We start from the raw sequence: 16,879 nt of genomic DNA, 5'->3' as shown, positions 1-16,879 counted from the left end.
TTTTTGGTTTATAAGTGGTCTTACTTTAGCAATGTTTCTAAGGTGAAAGAATAATGTTTTCGTCACCTTGTTAATATGGGACTTGAAGCTTAGGTCTGAGTCGAAAATAACACCTAGACTTGTAACCTCAGGTTTAATCAATGATGTCAGTTTCCCTAGATTATTAAGCAGCATATCCCTCTTTGCTTTAGGGCCGATCAGTAGGACTTCAGTTTTGTCCTCGTTTAGCTTCAAGAAGTTATTGCTCATCCATTTATTTATTGCTAGAAGACAGTTCGTAATGGAGTCTATAGCTGAAGTATCATTTGGTTCAGCAGAAATGTACAGTTGCGTGTCATCGGCATAGCTGTGGAAACATACGTTGTGCTCTCTAATGATGTCCCCGAGTGGTAACATGTATAGTGAGAATAGTAGTGGACCAAGGCAGCTCCCTTGTGCGACTCCGAAATCGCTGTCATATTTCTCAGACACATGATCTCCAAGCTTGACATAGAACTTTCTCCCTGTAATGTATGTTCTGAACCAATTTAACACGCTGCCAGAAAGACCAACTAACTCTTCGAGACGATTGATTAGGATATCATGGTCGATCGTATCGAACGCTGCACTTAGATCTAATAGGACGAGAATTGAGACCTTATTAGCATCAGAGTTTAGTCTGAGATCACTCACTATTTTAGTAAGAGCAGATGTGAGGGTTGGACACTTGCCTTTATATTATCGTGTACTGTATATTTAAATTAGTAATACACTGATTATTTTATTATTTATTTCTGACTTGTACAGTAGTACCTCCATCAGTATTGGGACAAAGTTAAATTTAAGGATAAAACAGTACTGTATTGTCTGTTATTGTATCAAACTTGTAGCATATATCTGATTCGATCAGTGTTGTATTTGTCTAATTCTAGGTGCCTATGGATGTTGAACCATGTAATGGACCCATGGTGGGCTGTTTATATTGTGGTCAACGATTCCTACACTCAATTATTAATGAGCATGTGGACAGTTGTTTGTAAGTTTGACATTTTTGTTATTTCATATGCCAGTATTTATGAAACAATAGTATTGGTAATTTCAATGTAGTAACCAAATGTCTAAACATTTCTTCCTTTCTTCCGCAAGGGAAACCCCCATGCCCCCCTCCACCTCAGAGGGAACCTCCACGCGCCCCTCCACCTCAGGGAGAACCCCCATGCCCCCCTCCTCCTCAGAGGGAAACCCCATGCCCCCCTCCTCCTCAGGGAGAACCGCCATGCCCCCCTCCACCTCAGAGGGAACCTCCACGCGCCCCTCCACCTCAGGGAGAACCCCCATGCCCCCCTCCTCCTCAGAGGGAACCCCCATGCCCCCTCCTCCTCAGGGAGAACCCCCATGCCCCCTCCTCCTCAGGGAGAACCCCCATGCCCCCCTCCTCCTCAGGGAGAACCCCCATGCCCCCCTCCACCTCAGGGAGAACTGCCATGCCCCCCTCCTCCTCAGGGAGAACCCCCATGCCCCCCTCCTCCTCAGGGAGAACCCCCATGCCCCCCTCCTCCTCAGAGGGAACCCCCATGCCCCCCTCCTCCTCAGGGAGAACCCCCATGCCCCCCTCCTCCTCAGGGAGAACCTCCATGCCCCCCTCCTCCTCAGGGAGAACCTCCATGCCCCCCTCCTCCTCAGGGAGAACCTCCATGCCCCCCTCCTCCTCAGGGAGAACCCCCATGCCCCCCTCCTCCTCAGGGAGAACCTCCATGCCCCCCTCCTCCTCAGGGAGAACCTCCATGCCCCCCTCCTCCTCAGGGAGAACCTCCATGCCCCCCTCCTCCTCAGGGAGAACCTCCATGCCCCCCTCCTCCTCAGGGAGAACCTCCATGCCCCCCTCCTCCTCAGGGAGAACCCCCATGCCCCCCTCCTCCTCAGGGAGAACCCCCATGCCCCCCTCCTCCTCAGGGAGAACCCCCATGCCCCCCTTCTCCTCAGAGGGAACCCCCATGCCCCCCTCCTCCTCAGGGAGAACCCCCATGCCCCCCTTCTCCTCAGGGAGAACCGCCATGCCCCCCTCCTCCTCAGGGAGAACCCCCATGCCCCCCTCCTCCTCAGAGGGAACCCCCATGCCCCCCTCCTCAGGGGGAACCTCCATGCGCCCCAACACCTCAGGGGAGGGAGCAATAAGCCACGAGCAACCTGCAATTGGTTTGTGCTTTTTTTTTTTACTGTTCTGAGTGCAAAAAAAAAAAGCAGCATCCACACACTCAAATCTGTGCAAAAATCATTGTTTATTGCGAGCTGTGTGACACAGGTATTTTGTGCATTGGTTAATCAAGTGATGTTGTTTGAACACCTCAGCTAAGTCTGATCACGGATGAGCGGTGGTATTTTCACTATTTTGACTGTTGAAAAAAATGTATAAAATTCATAAAATGTGATAAGAATAGTTGCTATACTAATCAGTAATACTACATTGTTATTCATGCATGAATTCCTATTGTTACTGTTGTAAAGCATGACTTTTAGACTTTTGAAGCTCTGGTTTTGAATGTAATTCAGTTTTGTTTTCACAGAATGGAAGACGGAGGAGAATATTGAGAGAGCACTCATATTCAGGCAGCATCTTCTGCGAAATGCTGAGCACAACCCTGTTCTCCGTGTCAGACTTGACATGAAGGACGGTTCAGAAGATAAGGAGAGGAGTATTTTGGCTTTCTATAGGCAGCAGAACGTGAATTGGGCCAGTCCCCTGTTTGTTCACTTGATCGGTAATTTAATCAATCATATAGTCTAATGTAATTTAATCTCTAGTTTCTAAATCTCTAATTTACTAGTCTACAATACATATCTCTTGTTTCAGTTACAATAAGTGTTTCGTAATGTTTAGGTGATGAAGCTGTCGGGCCGGGAGTTTCTCGGTTCTTTTTCTCAATGACAATCTCCAAACTCCAATTTGGATTTGATATCAGTCTAGGTACCTCTTTCACTTCCATATTAAATGTGCTGTTCCATTAACACAACTGATAAACTGTTGATACATTTATTTATTTAACCATGAGTATTCACACAAGGCAGTGTCATTTGCATCAGCAACTTGGTTTTCTCCCTAATTATTAACTAAATAGGCAATGACTACTGACTACATGAATTAACACAGGCCGTTTAGAATCCATTATAAGCAACCAAACAGATAAAATAATGTATTGTGCAACGTACTATGCACAGTTTTTTGTATATGTTAGCTATACATTGCCAAACTCGTAAGCCCCTCAAATTACAAATGGCAAATAGGTGTCAGATATGACAAAAAGCATGTTTTGTGCTTATTCATAAAAAAACTATTGTGGATGATAAATGAAACTTGTTCTCATCTCACTCCATTTTCCAGGTGGACCAGGGGGGAAGACCCTTTTATTTGAAGGGGAGGAAAATCATTTTGTGCCATCCACTTCCAAAGTCCTGCTTGACAGTGGGCTTTTTGTGGTTGTGGGCAAAATGATTGGCCATTCTTTTATCCACGGGGGTCCCAGGTTGACTGGACTGAGCCAGGCACTCTTTGACGACACTCAGCTGTCCTGTCTGGACTGCCCAGACATGGACATACGGGAAATGGTTGAGATTGTGAGTTCCATGTTTATTAAAAGATTTTCCCTCCATATCCTTGCTTATCATTTGCATTTGACGACAATGCTGTAATGGTGAACAACATTAATGTAGTTCGGGATAAGTGCCTGCTAGTAATTGAAATCAAGGGTCAACTGATTGTGTAACAACATGATAATATTTACATGTAACCTTTTAACAGGATTCGTGCTGCTTTGTTTGTTTTGTAATTCACAGCTTGATGGCCAGAGAAACCTCAGGGACGACGAACAGCAAACCCTGCATGACCTGTGCCTGAACTGGGACCTGCCCCAACTCACTTCTGACAATAGGAAATGGCTGGCTGAGAAGATTCTCATCCATGCAGTAGGTTTCAGTATTTGCTGTTGAATCAATTGTCCTTTGGAGATTGCTGTTGTAATCAGGTTAGGCTCATGCCTTAACCAAGGCATTGGCCATAGAAGTGGATTCTTCTTCTAATAACTATTATAAATATTTTTCTTCTAATAACTATTATTGTAGGTCCTTGGCCGGAGAAGGGAGCAGGTGAAACAGCTGAGGAAGGGGCTGAAGGAGTGTCGGGTCCTTCACCTTTTAAAGGAAAGACCGGAGGCAGTGGAGGTTCTTCTTCCAAGATCGTCAAGCGTTAATAATAATGTGGTCCCAGAGGTATTAAAATACAGTGAGCACTCGATGCCTCACACCAGTCAATACCTGGCCTTGTCACTCCTTGCATGTCCAAGAGTACAGTATACTCACTATGTCCCATGTTATGGAAGTGTACATGACAGTTTTAACTGGTCCTATAATCCAAATATTTTGAGTAAAATCGTCTTATTTTCATAGATGATTCTAGGGCGAATTGTGTGGCCAACAGCAGAGAGCGAAGACTCGGACGACGACTACTCCACCAATATCTCGCTACTTGAATGCCGGTGTCGTGTGACTGGGTTCTTGAGGGAATATATTGAGAAAGGTAAGTAATCGATTTGTATTGCTATTTATTCTAGACCGTTGTGTACGTGAATGTTCTGTTGTCTGACTTGCAGGTAAATTGAAATGTCCAATTGTATTCGACAGAACATTTCAGGGAATGTAGTTACATTTTACAGCACTGTGGATGTCCAGTTGTCAAATAGTCAGTTTGTTAAACGCGTGTCTTTTTTTCTGCAGCCACATCAGAAGAACTGAACCAGCTTTTGAAGTTCTGGGTAGGGTGGAGTGTTCTGCCAGAAGTACTTCATGTTGAAGTTTGCTCGGTCCAGATGCCCACTTCAGCCACATGCTCAGAACTGTTAAAGCTACCTGGTCGCTACACATCCTTCCAGGATTTTGCAAATGATCTTGTGGCTTCTGTGTCCACAACTGACACTGGATTTGGACTTCTCTAGTCACTCCGCCTGCCTGATCCCCAGCCTGTCACATTGCCACTGTGTAGATGTTAATAGAACTGTCTGTAACATTGCCACTGTTTAGATTCAAATGGCAGCTTGCCCTGATGTACCCTCATGTATGCTGTCCAAATGCGCTCACATGCACAACAATGTTTACTGCTTGAAGGATTAACGAGGGGGCACAGAAACCACAGTACTTTTCTGACCAAGTAGTGTGTATAAAATAACTATCTGACCAGACAGGCCATTTCAGGACATCTCTTACCTCCTAGACCTAGGACAAATCTACTGTAATTCACAGAGCCATAACAGGATGGAACTCTTAACCATGTTCGCAAGGACAAACAGACTGAAGCTCAGCTTCTACCCCAGGGCCATTCAGGCCCTGAACACAGCAAAGACCTAGGTTCTAGGCCCTGGACAATCTAGACATTTGATGGAAGCTACTAGATTGAAATCAAGTGCAATACTGAAACACAACTGTGAACATTTCAAACCTGCAAACTGCGACACTTTAAATGAATGTGCAATAACACTATGTGCAATATGACAACCCTCGGGTACATAAGGTTCAGAGATAGGAAATGTTAGAATAGGTACAGCATAGCATAGAGTACAGCACAGTGTTTATTTGTATAGTATAGTATAGTGGACAGTGTACATAGCCTTTATTTATGTAAACCAGCTCTTTTCCCTTCTTGTTTTTAGTTTTCTTTCCTAGCACCAGGGTGTGGTGTTATGTTAATATATGGTGTGACGCTTATGCTGTAGACCAATGGGAATGAGTTGGGGATACAGGGGAGAGATGCGCAGTGGGAAAGCGGGCAGAGTGGGATGAATGGTGGAACTGGATGGTTAATAAAGTACGTGGTATATAGTTAACAGTTGTCTCACGCGTTTACTTACGAAACACGACATGGTGTCAGAAGTGCTGTTGAACTAAATCAGTACAGAGATGTGCCTAATCGACAGGCTGTATGAGCGATTCCACGTTACATGCTGACGGCGAGCTGGCTAGCGGACAAGAAGGCGAGCAGCTGGCTAACGACAACGTGCTGCAAGAGGAAGAGGAAGCTAGCAGAATGGCTACTACAAATGCGACGTTCAACATTCAGCCGCCGGAGCCTTTTGATTTTTCTAAGCCGCTCGAGTGGACAAAGTGGATACGGAGATTTGAGAGGTTCCGACAGGCAAGCAATCTAGCCGCCAGCTCTGATGATAATCAGGTGAACACTTTGATTTATTGTATGGGAGATGAGGCCGACGATGTTTTGAGGGGTTTGAAACTCAGCGAGGGTGACCTGCATCTGTACAGTAAAGTGAGGGATGGCTTTCAATCCTTCTTTGTAGTGAAAAAGAACATTGTGTACGAACGTGCGCGATTTAACATGCGCAAACAGGAAGCAAATGAGACCGTGGATGCATTTGTCACTGCCTTGTATGCATTGGCAGAGCACTGCAATTATGGACAATTGCATGATGAACTGATCAGGGATAGGTTAGTGGTAGGGCTGGCAGACTTGCGGCTCTCAGAACGCATGCAAATGGAAAAAGACTTGGACTTAGAAAAAGCTATCAACATGGCGAGACAATCAGAGGAGATCAAAAAGCAGCAAAGCACACTGAGGAGTGACAGCAGCAGTAGTGCAGTGCAGATGGACGTCAGCTCTGTAGACAGAGTGTTTAAAGGGAGGCCAAAGGAAAAGCCCAAACCTAACATGTATAAGAGCTTTGGAGCAAAGGCACACAGCAGCCAGAGCAGCTCCCAGTGCTACAAATGTGGTGGCGCGCCACACCCCAAGCTGGAGTGTCCTGCCAACGAGGTGAAGTGTCACTCCTGTGGAAAAATGGGTCACTACAAGCGTGTGTGCCTTGCAGGTAAAGCTGTGCACGGTATTGAAGAAGAGGTGGAGGGCTGGTTCCTTGGTTCTGTGACGTCAGAGGCTGATCCATGGATTGTAGAAATAGAAGTGATGGGAAAACAGGTCACCTTCAAGCTCGATACTGGAGCCGATGTCACTGTTGTGTCACAGGCTGTTTTTGCTAACATGTTTTCTAACACACAGCCACCCATTCTCCACAAAGCAGAGAAACCTTTGTTTGGTCCAGGACGAAGGCCGCTGGACGTGGCAGGGTTCACCAAGCTGCAGCTGGGGAGAGGAGGCAAGCAGACCACGGAGAAGGTCTATGTGGTGAATAACCTGAGCACGCCTTTGCTTGGGAGGCCAGCCATCGTAGCCCTGGGCTTACTCCTCCGCGTCAACAGCATAGACATGGAGACCCTCAAGACGACCTACCCCAAGCTGTGCAGTGGCCTGGGTGAGGTACAACAAGCATACACCATAAAACTCAAACCGGGTGCTGTGCCATTTTCCTTGAAAACCCCCAGGAGGATTCCGCTGCCTATGATGGGGAAAGTCAGAGATGAGCTCCAGCGCATGGAGAACCTGGGTGTCATCAGCCGCGTGGAAGAGCCAACCGACTGGTGCGCCGCCATGGTGGTCGTCCCCAAAAAGGACGGTAAATCAGTGCGTCTATGTGTGGATCTGACCGGCTTGAACGAGTTTGTATGCAGGGAGAAGTACATTCTGCCGTCGATAGAGCAGAGCCTCGGGATGCTTGCCGGAGCAAAGGTTTTCAGTAAACTGGACGCAAACATGGGGTTTTGGCAGGTTCCACTTGCAGCAGAATCAGCCAAGTACACTACGTTCATCACCCCATTCGGAAGGTTTCATTTCAACCGCCTTCCTTTCGGAATTGCCTCAGCACCTGAACATTTTCAGTGCATGATGGCGGAGGTAACCGAGGGGCTGGAAGGTGTGATATGCCACATCGATGACCTGCTGGTGTGGGGGCGGGATCAGGAAGAGCACGATACTCGACTCCACGCAGTACTGCAAAGGGTGGAAAGGGCCCACATCACCCTGAATATGGACAAATGTGAACTCTCAAAGAGTGAGGTGGTCTTCCTGGCCCAGATCGTCACGGCTACAGGGGTCCGCCCAGATCCGAGGAAGACGGAGGCCATCATGGAGATGAAGGAGCCCGCAAACGTCAGCGAGCTGCGAAGCTTTCTTGGAATGGTCAATCAACTGGGAAAATTCATTCCCCAGTTAGCAGAAAAGGACAAGCCGCTCCGTGACCTTCTCTCGAAAAGAAACAGCTGGGCCTGGGACGTGGCCCAGGTGACAGCATTCAGAACACTGAAGGAAGCCCTGTCCTCTCCTCCAGTGCTGGCGGTCTATGATCAAAAGAGAGACACCAAAGTGTCAGCCGACGCATCCTCGTTCGGCTTGGGAGGTGTTCTGCTCCAGAGGTGGGGGGTTGAATGGAAGCCTGTGGCTTACGCGTCTCGGTCCCTCACTCCCACAGAACAACGATACGCACAGATCGAGAAGGAGGCCCTGGGCCTCACATGGGCCTGCGAACGGTTCCAGGATTTCCTCATAGGAAAACACTTCTGCCTGGAGACCGACCACAAACCCCTTCTCAGCTTACTGGGAGGCCAAGCCCTGGATCTTCTGCCGCCAAGAATCCAGCGTTTCAGGATGCGGTTGATGCGCTACTCATATTCTATCGTGCACGTGCCAGGAAAATCACTCTGGACAGCAGACACGCTGTCGCGCTCCCCAGTGACAAGATCCAGGTCTACATCAGAAGAGGAGCTAATGGAGAGCACCAATATATATGTGGACTGTGTAATGGACAATCTACCCGTTGGTGCCTCATATATGGAAAACCTGAGGAAGGAGCTAAATGCTGACAGTGTCTGCTCACGTGTTATGATGCTGTGCACAGAGGGATGGCCTGACCACGCAAGCCAGGAACCTGTGCTGAAGAGCTACTGGCGGGAGCAAGCTACGCTCACAGTGGAAGACGGTCTACTGCTGAAAGGCACACGACTGGTGATACCTTCAGTAATGAGGAACGACGTGCTGGCCAGACTACACGAAGGACACCAAGGTGTTGTGAAGTGCAAGGAGCGTGCCCGCCAGTCTGTGTGGTGGCCTGGACTCAGCCAACAGGTAAATGAAATGGTGCTCAATTGCAGGGCATGCATTCAGGAGCGACAGAATCCCAGAGAACCTCTCATGCCGTCAGAGTGCCCTGAAAGACCATGGCAGAAGTTGGGGGCCGACCTGTTCGTCCTGGGAAAAGACACATACCTACTCGTCGTCGATTACTTCTCCAGGTATGTTGAGATTGCCCAATTGTCTCACACCAGGTCCACTGACATTATTGTACATCTGAAGTCCATGTTTGCCCGCCATGGCATCCCGGAGGTCCTGATGTCAGATAATGGGCCTCAGTTTTCTGGTCAAGCCTTCACCTCCTTTGCTGCTGCGTACGGGTTCAGACACATCACCAGCAGCCCAAGGTTTCCACAGAGTAATGGTGAAGCAGAAAGGGCAGTCCAGACTATGAAAAACCTCCTGAAAAAAGCGAGCGACCCCTACCTGGCTCTACTCGCCTACCGAGCCACACCCCTTCAGAGTGGGTACAGCCCGGCCCAGCTCCTCATGGGCCGACGTCTGCGCACCACGGTGCCAGTGCTGCCCTCTCGACTGGTCCCTACACTGCCGGACAGCGACGCGTTCGCGCAGAAAGAGGAGGTGAAAGGGAGGTCGGATGCGGTAAACTACAACCGGCGACACCGTGCAAGACCCCTCTGTGGCCTGTCTTCGGGAGAGCAGGTATGGGTCACGGATGCTAAGACGTCGGGAACTGTGCTCCGAAACCACTCTACTCCGAGGTCCTACCTGGTGGGCCTGCCCCAGGGGGTGGTGAGACGCAACCGACAGCATCTGATACCCCTACACACACCTACACAAGACAGGGGCTCCCCGCCGCAGCAACAAGCCCCGGAGCCGGCCCCAGACCCGACCCCTGGGCAGGCTCCCATGTCACCTGCAGTCGGAACACAGGCCCCACCTGCAGAGACTCCCACGCTCAGAACAAGGGGGGGGAGAGCAGTGGTTAAACCTAGGAGGTTTGACATGTAACTGAGAAATGTGGACAAGTGTTTGTATAAGTGTTTACCCTAAAAAAAAAAAAAAAAAAAAAGGAGTATATGGGTAATGTTACTGTTGTATTTAAGGAAGTTATTCCATGTTACGTTGGATGGGGTCTAGTTTGAGCACTTTTAGTAGCCCTGTTAGTTTTGAGATTTATGGATCAAACCGCTATAGTAACGTATGTTCAGGATTTACACACGGACAGACCTTTACAACAAAAGAGGCAGAATAATCCTCTAAGGTCTGACGAGGCAAAGGCAGTCTACCCTTTGTCTCTAGAAAGGGGAGATGTGGTGTTATGTTAATATATGGTGTGACGCTTATGCTGTAGACCAATGGGAATGAGTTGGGGATACAGGGGAGAGATGCGCAGTGGGAAAGCGGGCAGAGTGGGATGAATGGTGGAACTGGATGGTTAATAAAGTACGTGGTATATAGTTAACAGTTGTCTCACGCGTTTACTTACGAAACACGACACAGGGGAGCCCCCCCCCTCCCAAATTTCGTTATTTGGTACTATATCAATGACAATAAAGACCATTCATTCATTCATTCATTCATTAACCCAAGCATGTTAGTAAAACTAATTCTAGATGCACTTTCAAGAAAACAATAAAAGAGCACTTGATACAATTAACTCTCAATGAACAGTAGATTATTTATCTCGTTTGCTGATCTGTTGTATTTCATTATTTTATTTTTATTTTTATTAAAATGTATTTATTCTCATTCATTTATTGTTATTATGATGTATGTTTACAATTTTTTACAAAAAAATAAATAAAATTCTCTGTTGCAGTCCTTTGTCTTCAAGTGCTCCTTTGTTCCACATGACTATCTATACTTTAGATCAGGCCTATTCAAATTGCGGCCCGTGGACAGGTGTAGGTGTGATAGAGTTGATATGGAGGGTTAGGGTCTGATAGTGTTGATATGAATGAATGAATGAATGAATGAATGAATGAATGAATGAATGGTCTTTATTGTCATTGCTATAGTACAGGTACCAAACAACGAAATTTAGGAGGGGTGGCTCCCCTGGTGTTAGGAAAGAAAAAAACTTTAAAAAAACACAAGAAGGGAAGGAGCTGGTTTACATAAATAAAGGCTATGTACACTATCCACTATACTATACTGTACAGATAGACGACTAGGGTTGTCATATTGCACATAGTGTTATTGCACATTCATTTAAAGTGTCGCAGTTTGCAGGCTTGAAATGTACATATTTGTGCCTCAGCACTACACCTGATTTTTTCAGTCCAGCAGCTGCCATCAATCCGTCCAGACTGTCCAGGGCCCAGAACCTAGGTCTTTGCTGTGTTCAGGGCCTGGATGGCCCTGGGGTAGAAGCTGTTCTTCAGTCTGTTTGTCCTTGCGGCCATGGTCCTGTACCGCCTTTTCGAGGGCAGCCGGGTAAAGTGTTCGTACCCGGGGTGGGTTGGGTCTCTGGAGATCTTGGAGGCCTTCCTGAGACAGCGTGTGTTGTACAGCTCTTCCAGAGAGGGGAGGGGGGCGCCGGTGATCTTCTGGGCTGTTCTCACGACTCTCTGTAGCGCATTTCTCTCCGCGGTTGTGCAGCTGGAGAACCAGTTGCAGATGCCGTAGGTGAGGATGCTCTCCACTGCGCCGCGGTAGAAGGTCACCAGTATCTCCTGCTTGCTGTGTTCCTTCCTGAGGACTCTCAGGATGTAGAGCCGCTGTTGTGCCTTCTTGATGGTGGCTGTTGTGTTGTCCTTCCAGGACAGGTCATCCTGTATGTGCACCCCCAGGAATCGGAGGGTATCATATGTTGATATGGAGGGTTAGGGTCTGATAGAGTTGATATGTAGGGTTAGGGTGTGATAGTGTTGATATGGAGGGTTTTCGTACCTCCACGTTACCGAGGAGAGGCGCGTGCAGAGGCCGATGAGAGTGTACTCTTTTCGGATAGACATTTATGCATGCTCTCGGGGTTCGAAACATTACTTCCCGGGGTGCCAGCAGGGTGGTTGATGGCTTAAAATGACCGTATACCGATGGTGGAGTTATCCAGCATAGTCTTGTATTTTTAGCCGCTTCACAGCCGGTGTTATTCACGGGCAAAGACGGTGCATAATAGGGATTTTTGCGTTATGCTTGTTGTAAATAAAAGTTCTATGATTCATTGAAATGACATTAAACTAAGATAATACGATGGTCTGCATAATTTTTCGAATCTTTATTAATAAGCTATTACAGAAACTGTAGTGACATTTTCCAAGAGCGAATGTGGTATTTAAAGATGGGTCTTCGTCGTCATCGTTGGCATCGCGAATCCTATGGCCGGAAACGGCAGAACCTATGGCCGGAACCGGAAGGTTGTATTCCATTCCGATGTAGGTGCCATAATACCTACATCGGAATGGAATACAATGCAAATTACATCGGATTTACATGGGATATCGAAAAGCAATGCAAATGAGTACACCGACACTCGAATGGAATACACTCATGACCGAATGGAATACGCTGCGCTCAAATGTAATACACATGCTCAATGGAATACACTCGTGACCAAATGTAATACACATGCTCAATGGAATACACTCATGACCGAATGGAATACGCTGCGCTCAAATACACATTGATTTCATTTTGGCACAAATATGCCGTATTTTTGCATTGTATTTAGTGTTACACGTGTATTGCATTCCGATGTGTGTATTGCATTCCGATGTGTATATTGCATTTAAATATGGCATGATACACCCTCCATACTCCCTACCCCCCCCCCCCCCCCCCCTGCATGACAGAGAGAAACAGGAAGTCATTTTCAGGGCTGCCTAACCTAATACCGGAAAGATGTTTCCTTCCTCATGATCCTTATTCTCCCAATAGGGATGTTAAATATCAAAACACATTTCTGACTCTGCCTTTGTGCATGCACACCAATAAATAAAGATCCAGTGTGTAATTTTACGCTTTGCTGCCGTCAATGCCTGAAAACAGAAAAATATATGCATATCCTTGTAAACAACTAAATGCAAAAATGGTACGTAAAGTATCTATCTCCATTTAGTATTCACTGTACTTGCTTTGGTGCTAAACTGCTGAACAAGATGGCGAGTACACAGTATGTGTTCCCTGTTTTCCCTTTCCCCATTGTGTATCTCCTGTAATACCTGCATGCTGGCTGTAATACCGTTAAGGCAGCTGTGTTTACACATTGTAAAAGCAGATTGTGCTGAAGGTGTAACAGATAGCTCCCACCCCGCTTCTTTACCTCGGTGAGGTACTTGCTACGTCCTTGCTCCATCTAGTGGTGGAAAGTTTGTATCAGGATGCATACTGCATTATTATATTATACTATCTGTGTCTTTATATAACGGATATACAGTTTAAGTACATAATATGAGATACTTAGGTAGAGCTCTTATGACTGACATGGTTGGCAGACTATTCCACAGCAGAGGGGCTCTACAGTATGTAAACACACAGCTGATCTCTCTCTCTCTCTATCTAGTCTTATCAATGATTAAATCTGACCAATCAGTTATGCAAAGAAACTTTATTCGTGCACCGGTTTCACCAAAGTGATTTGCACACACAGCAGCTCACACAGCATCTCCAAACCTCCCTCCGCTCATGTGTCGCCCCTCATAGCACAGTGCAGGTTGCTCTGGGTGCCGATAGACTCCAGGTAGACGTGCCTCTGGCCCTTCTTCACCACCACCACCCGGAACACCTCGTAGGGCGGCACCAGCACTCTGAGGGCCGAGGAGGAGCCGCAGTAGCGTGAGAGGAGGGGGGGCAGCACGACCCCGTGGCACGTCCTGATGGTCATGTCCATTAAACTGCTGTAGCGCCGCGCGGAGGCCAGGAGGAAGCTGCCCACGCGTACCCGCGCCCCCAACTCCGCCCTCAGGTCGGCGCGCCCGCTCCTGGCGTGCACCAGAAGGCAGTTCCTGCCCTCCGCCTCCTCCCGCCTCCTCAGGATGCGCAGCGCGTCTGTAAGCAGGAAGTGGAGGGACTTGGACTGGAAGTACTGGCGGTAGGCGTGAGCGTCGGGGCCCAGGTAGTGGGTGTCCTGGTCAAAGATGCCGGCGAAGGTTTGGTTGCGGCCTGTGTAGAGGGCCAGCGCCGTCACATGGAGAGTGGTCAGGTTGGTGATGGTCGCGTTGCAGGACCTTATGGCCTGGTCCCAGGCGGCAGCAAAGGAGCTGTCGGCCATTTTCTCCCTGTCCAGCAAGTTGCCTACAGTGATGTTCTGCATCATCCAGTCGCGGCACGTCAGGTACTGGTCATCCACCGAGCTGGTCTCCAGGTCCAGCTGCATAGGACACCTACAGTTAGAATCATTCAGGCGCTGCAGTGCAGAGGACAGCTACTTTTTTTTTATTATGTTTTTGTTCAACCACTGGAGCAGACAAGAATTTATACTTCTATTCGTCTTTTCTTTTCAATTGCAAAATATAAATATATAAGCTAATAGGCCTTGCTAGAGGCAGTAAATATTGCAGTCGTACAACTTTGCAGGTGGTCTTGAGATGACTATGACGTTTAGCTCAGATAGGGATACCTACGTCCTCTGTGGTGGCCAGGGCGATTACGGTTACCAAGAGCAACAGCACTCCTTTCAGGTATTCCATCATCAGTGCAGGTTGACAGCAAAGCACCTCTGGAAATAATAATAGGAGTTTGACAGTTGTAAAGAGACTGTGGTTCTAAAGATAATAATTGCTTTTTCACCTCGATAAGGGGAACCTGGGCAACCCAACCTTGGGTGAACCTTGATCTGTGAGGCAACCGTGATCTGTGTGTTTGATCTGTGTGCTCGTTTCTGTAGCAAACAGACAGGAGCGATAAGAATGATCTCATATGGGCATATAGTATGATGTGCTGTAGGCCTATAATTGTATTGTTGGAAGTCATGATATGTAATTTCCTAGAAGATTAATGAAATTATTTAACCGAATCAATGTTAAAATGTGACAATTACTGAACTAATGGAATATTTAAATCCACAACGATCATTGAAGAAGAATGAGAGGACATGAGGTCATCCGCTATGTGTGTGGATGTGTGTGTGTGTGTGTGTGTGTGTGTGTGTGTGTGTGTGTTTCCTCACCAGATCTCTGTCCGTTCTCGGTTCAGGCCGGGTCACGGCAGCTTGTCTTGTATCCAGGCTCTTAGTCTAACCTGAAGACAGGACAGAACTGAAATAAACAGAATTCCACTGTGTTAGATGTCGGTGTGCTAACAGATACAAACACCCATTCACTTTGTTTGTCTCAATAAGTTAGCTTCCTCTTCCTCTCTTCTCCTTCATCCCTGCAATGATTTGAAAAAATGGGATGGGTCAAAGCAACGTGGTGGACATTATTCACTTTCTGCCCTTCTGTGACGCACCTACTGTTTGGCCGTGTGTGCACTGACCTGAGCAGCAACGTTTGCAGGAAAAGTGATATACAAATGAAAGTTATTATGATTATTATTATTATTATTATTATTATTATTATTATTACATCTGACGCCCACACATGCCCAACATTACACTCACTCACTGTTTGTTGTTCTGTGTCTGTCTGCTGTCTGTGGTCTGTGTCACTGGTGTCTGACTGACCCTCGGATTCAAATATTATGTACAGTATGACAGAGAGAGAGAGAGAGAGAGAGAGGGGGAACGAGTGAGAACGAGAGAGAGAGAGAGGGGGGGGGGGGACGAGTGAGAACGAGGGAGGGAGAGAGGGAGAGGGAACAAGAGTTTCTGTTCCTTCTATTCTTAAAAAGAAACTCAACAATAGTACGTAAGTAAGTAAGTAAGTAAAACTTTATTTCTATAGCACCCTTCCCAGCACAGATGCACAGGGTGCTTTACATACAAGAATAAAAAAATACAAAAAGTGCAAATTTGAAACATCAATGATTAAAAACACAAAGGGGACAACATAAACAAAACATAAACAGGAACAATAAGAAGGCTAAAATTGACTGCCGGCCTGTCTAAAAACATGTGTCTTTAGTTGCCGCTTAAAAATTGTTCTGAAGGAACAACAATTGTTCTCTCAGGTCAAGGGGGAGGGCGTACCAAAGTCTTGGGGCCGTCACCTCAAACGCTCTGTCCCCTTTTGTTCTAATACATTTCAATACATTTATTATATAACAATCAACAATACATTTATTAGATTATGATGACCGTACAGTACATATTGTCCTCTTTTAGTTTTAGTAGAAATAGTCACAGAAGTAGAGAGAATTAAAGTGTTAGTGAAAGTTCATTAAAAAGTGATGATAATTAGAATTCTAAATCATTTGTATTAACCATTCAAAATCACCTATGGGATTTACAATGACACAATACATTAGATTAGATTTCATTAAGATTCCATGTTAATACATTTGCCAATTTAAAAGGGAATTCAGATGTTCAGGAACTCAGTGTTTCCTGTATCCTTCCCATGGTCTCTATCATGGCCCCTTATAGGCGCTTTCGCAAACCCATTTATTAGCCTTTGAGCAAGTCAGGTCGTTCCATGACTCCCTCCCTGTTTGGATGTTGAAAACCCCACAATCCTCTTGCCTATAGGCATCATTTGGCTCCCCCTTTCTCCAGAACCTAAGAACCAACCAGTTTATGAACAGTGACATGAAGGCTGTAGCATTTATTTACTACATGCAGCTACAAAGCTATGAAATAACTTTTTAAAACTGTTTTGAACTCACGTTACTGTTGGTGTCGATCCATCCACCCATCTCCAGGTGCCCTCATTATCTGCGTCAGTCAGGCCGATCCAGAATGACGGCAAGCCCAATGTGTTTAGAAAGTCCTGCATAAAAGATAATTTGTAGGAAAAAATCACACACACACACACACGCACACGCACACACACACACACACACAAGCATGCACGCACACACACACACGCACGCACACGC

General features: G+C 46.6%; 1 protein-coding gene across 5 annotated transcripts in view; it reads right to left on the bottom strand.

Moving 5' to 3' along the window:
- Positions 1-13,495: 13,495 nt before the first annotated feature.
- The window catches only part of LOC308160073 (ecto-ADP-ribosyltransferase 4-like), a 15,051-nt gene continuing 11,667 nt past the window's right edge, over positions 13,496-16,879 (bottom strand). For 2 of the 5 annotated variants that reach the window (XR_013937500.1, XR_013937501.1), the window contains 3 exons: positions 16,667-16,879; positions 15,508-16,559; positions 15,067-15,159 (listed from right to left, as the gene is read on the bottom strand). The exon at positions 16,667-16,879 is cut by the window's right edge and continues 205 nt beyond it. Coding sequence is in view for 2 of the 5 variants with exons in the window: in XM_080533942.1 (XP_080390068.1) it covers positions 13,587-14,273; positions 14,527-14,595 (756 nt within the window). In the remaining 3 variants the exon portion in view is untranslated. Of the gene's footprint in view, positions 14,274-14,526; positions 14,622-15,066; positions 15,160-15,503; positions 16,560-16,666 lie in introns of those variants that run through there. The other 3 variants (XM_080533942.1, XM_080533941.1, XR_013937502.1) reach the window with 3 other exon arrangements.

The sequence above is a fragment of the Nansenia antarctica genome (genome assembly GCF_963989245.1).
Source record: "Nansenia antarctica genome assembly, chromosome: 6".
Taxonomy (NCBI): Eukaryota; Metazoa; Chordata; class Actinopteri; order Argentiniformes; family Microstomatidae; genus Nansenia; species Nansenia antarctica.
This window is presented reverse-complemented; position numbering and strand designations above follow the sequence as displayed.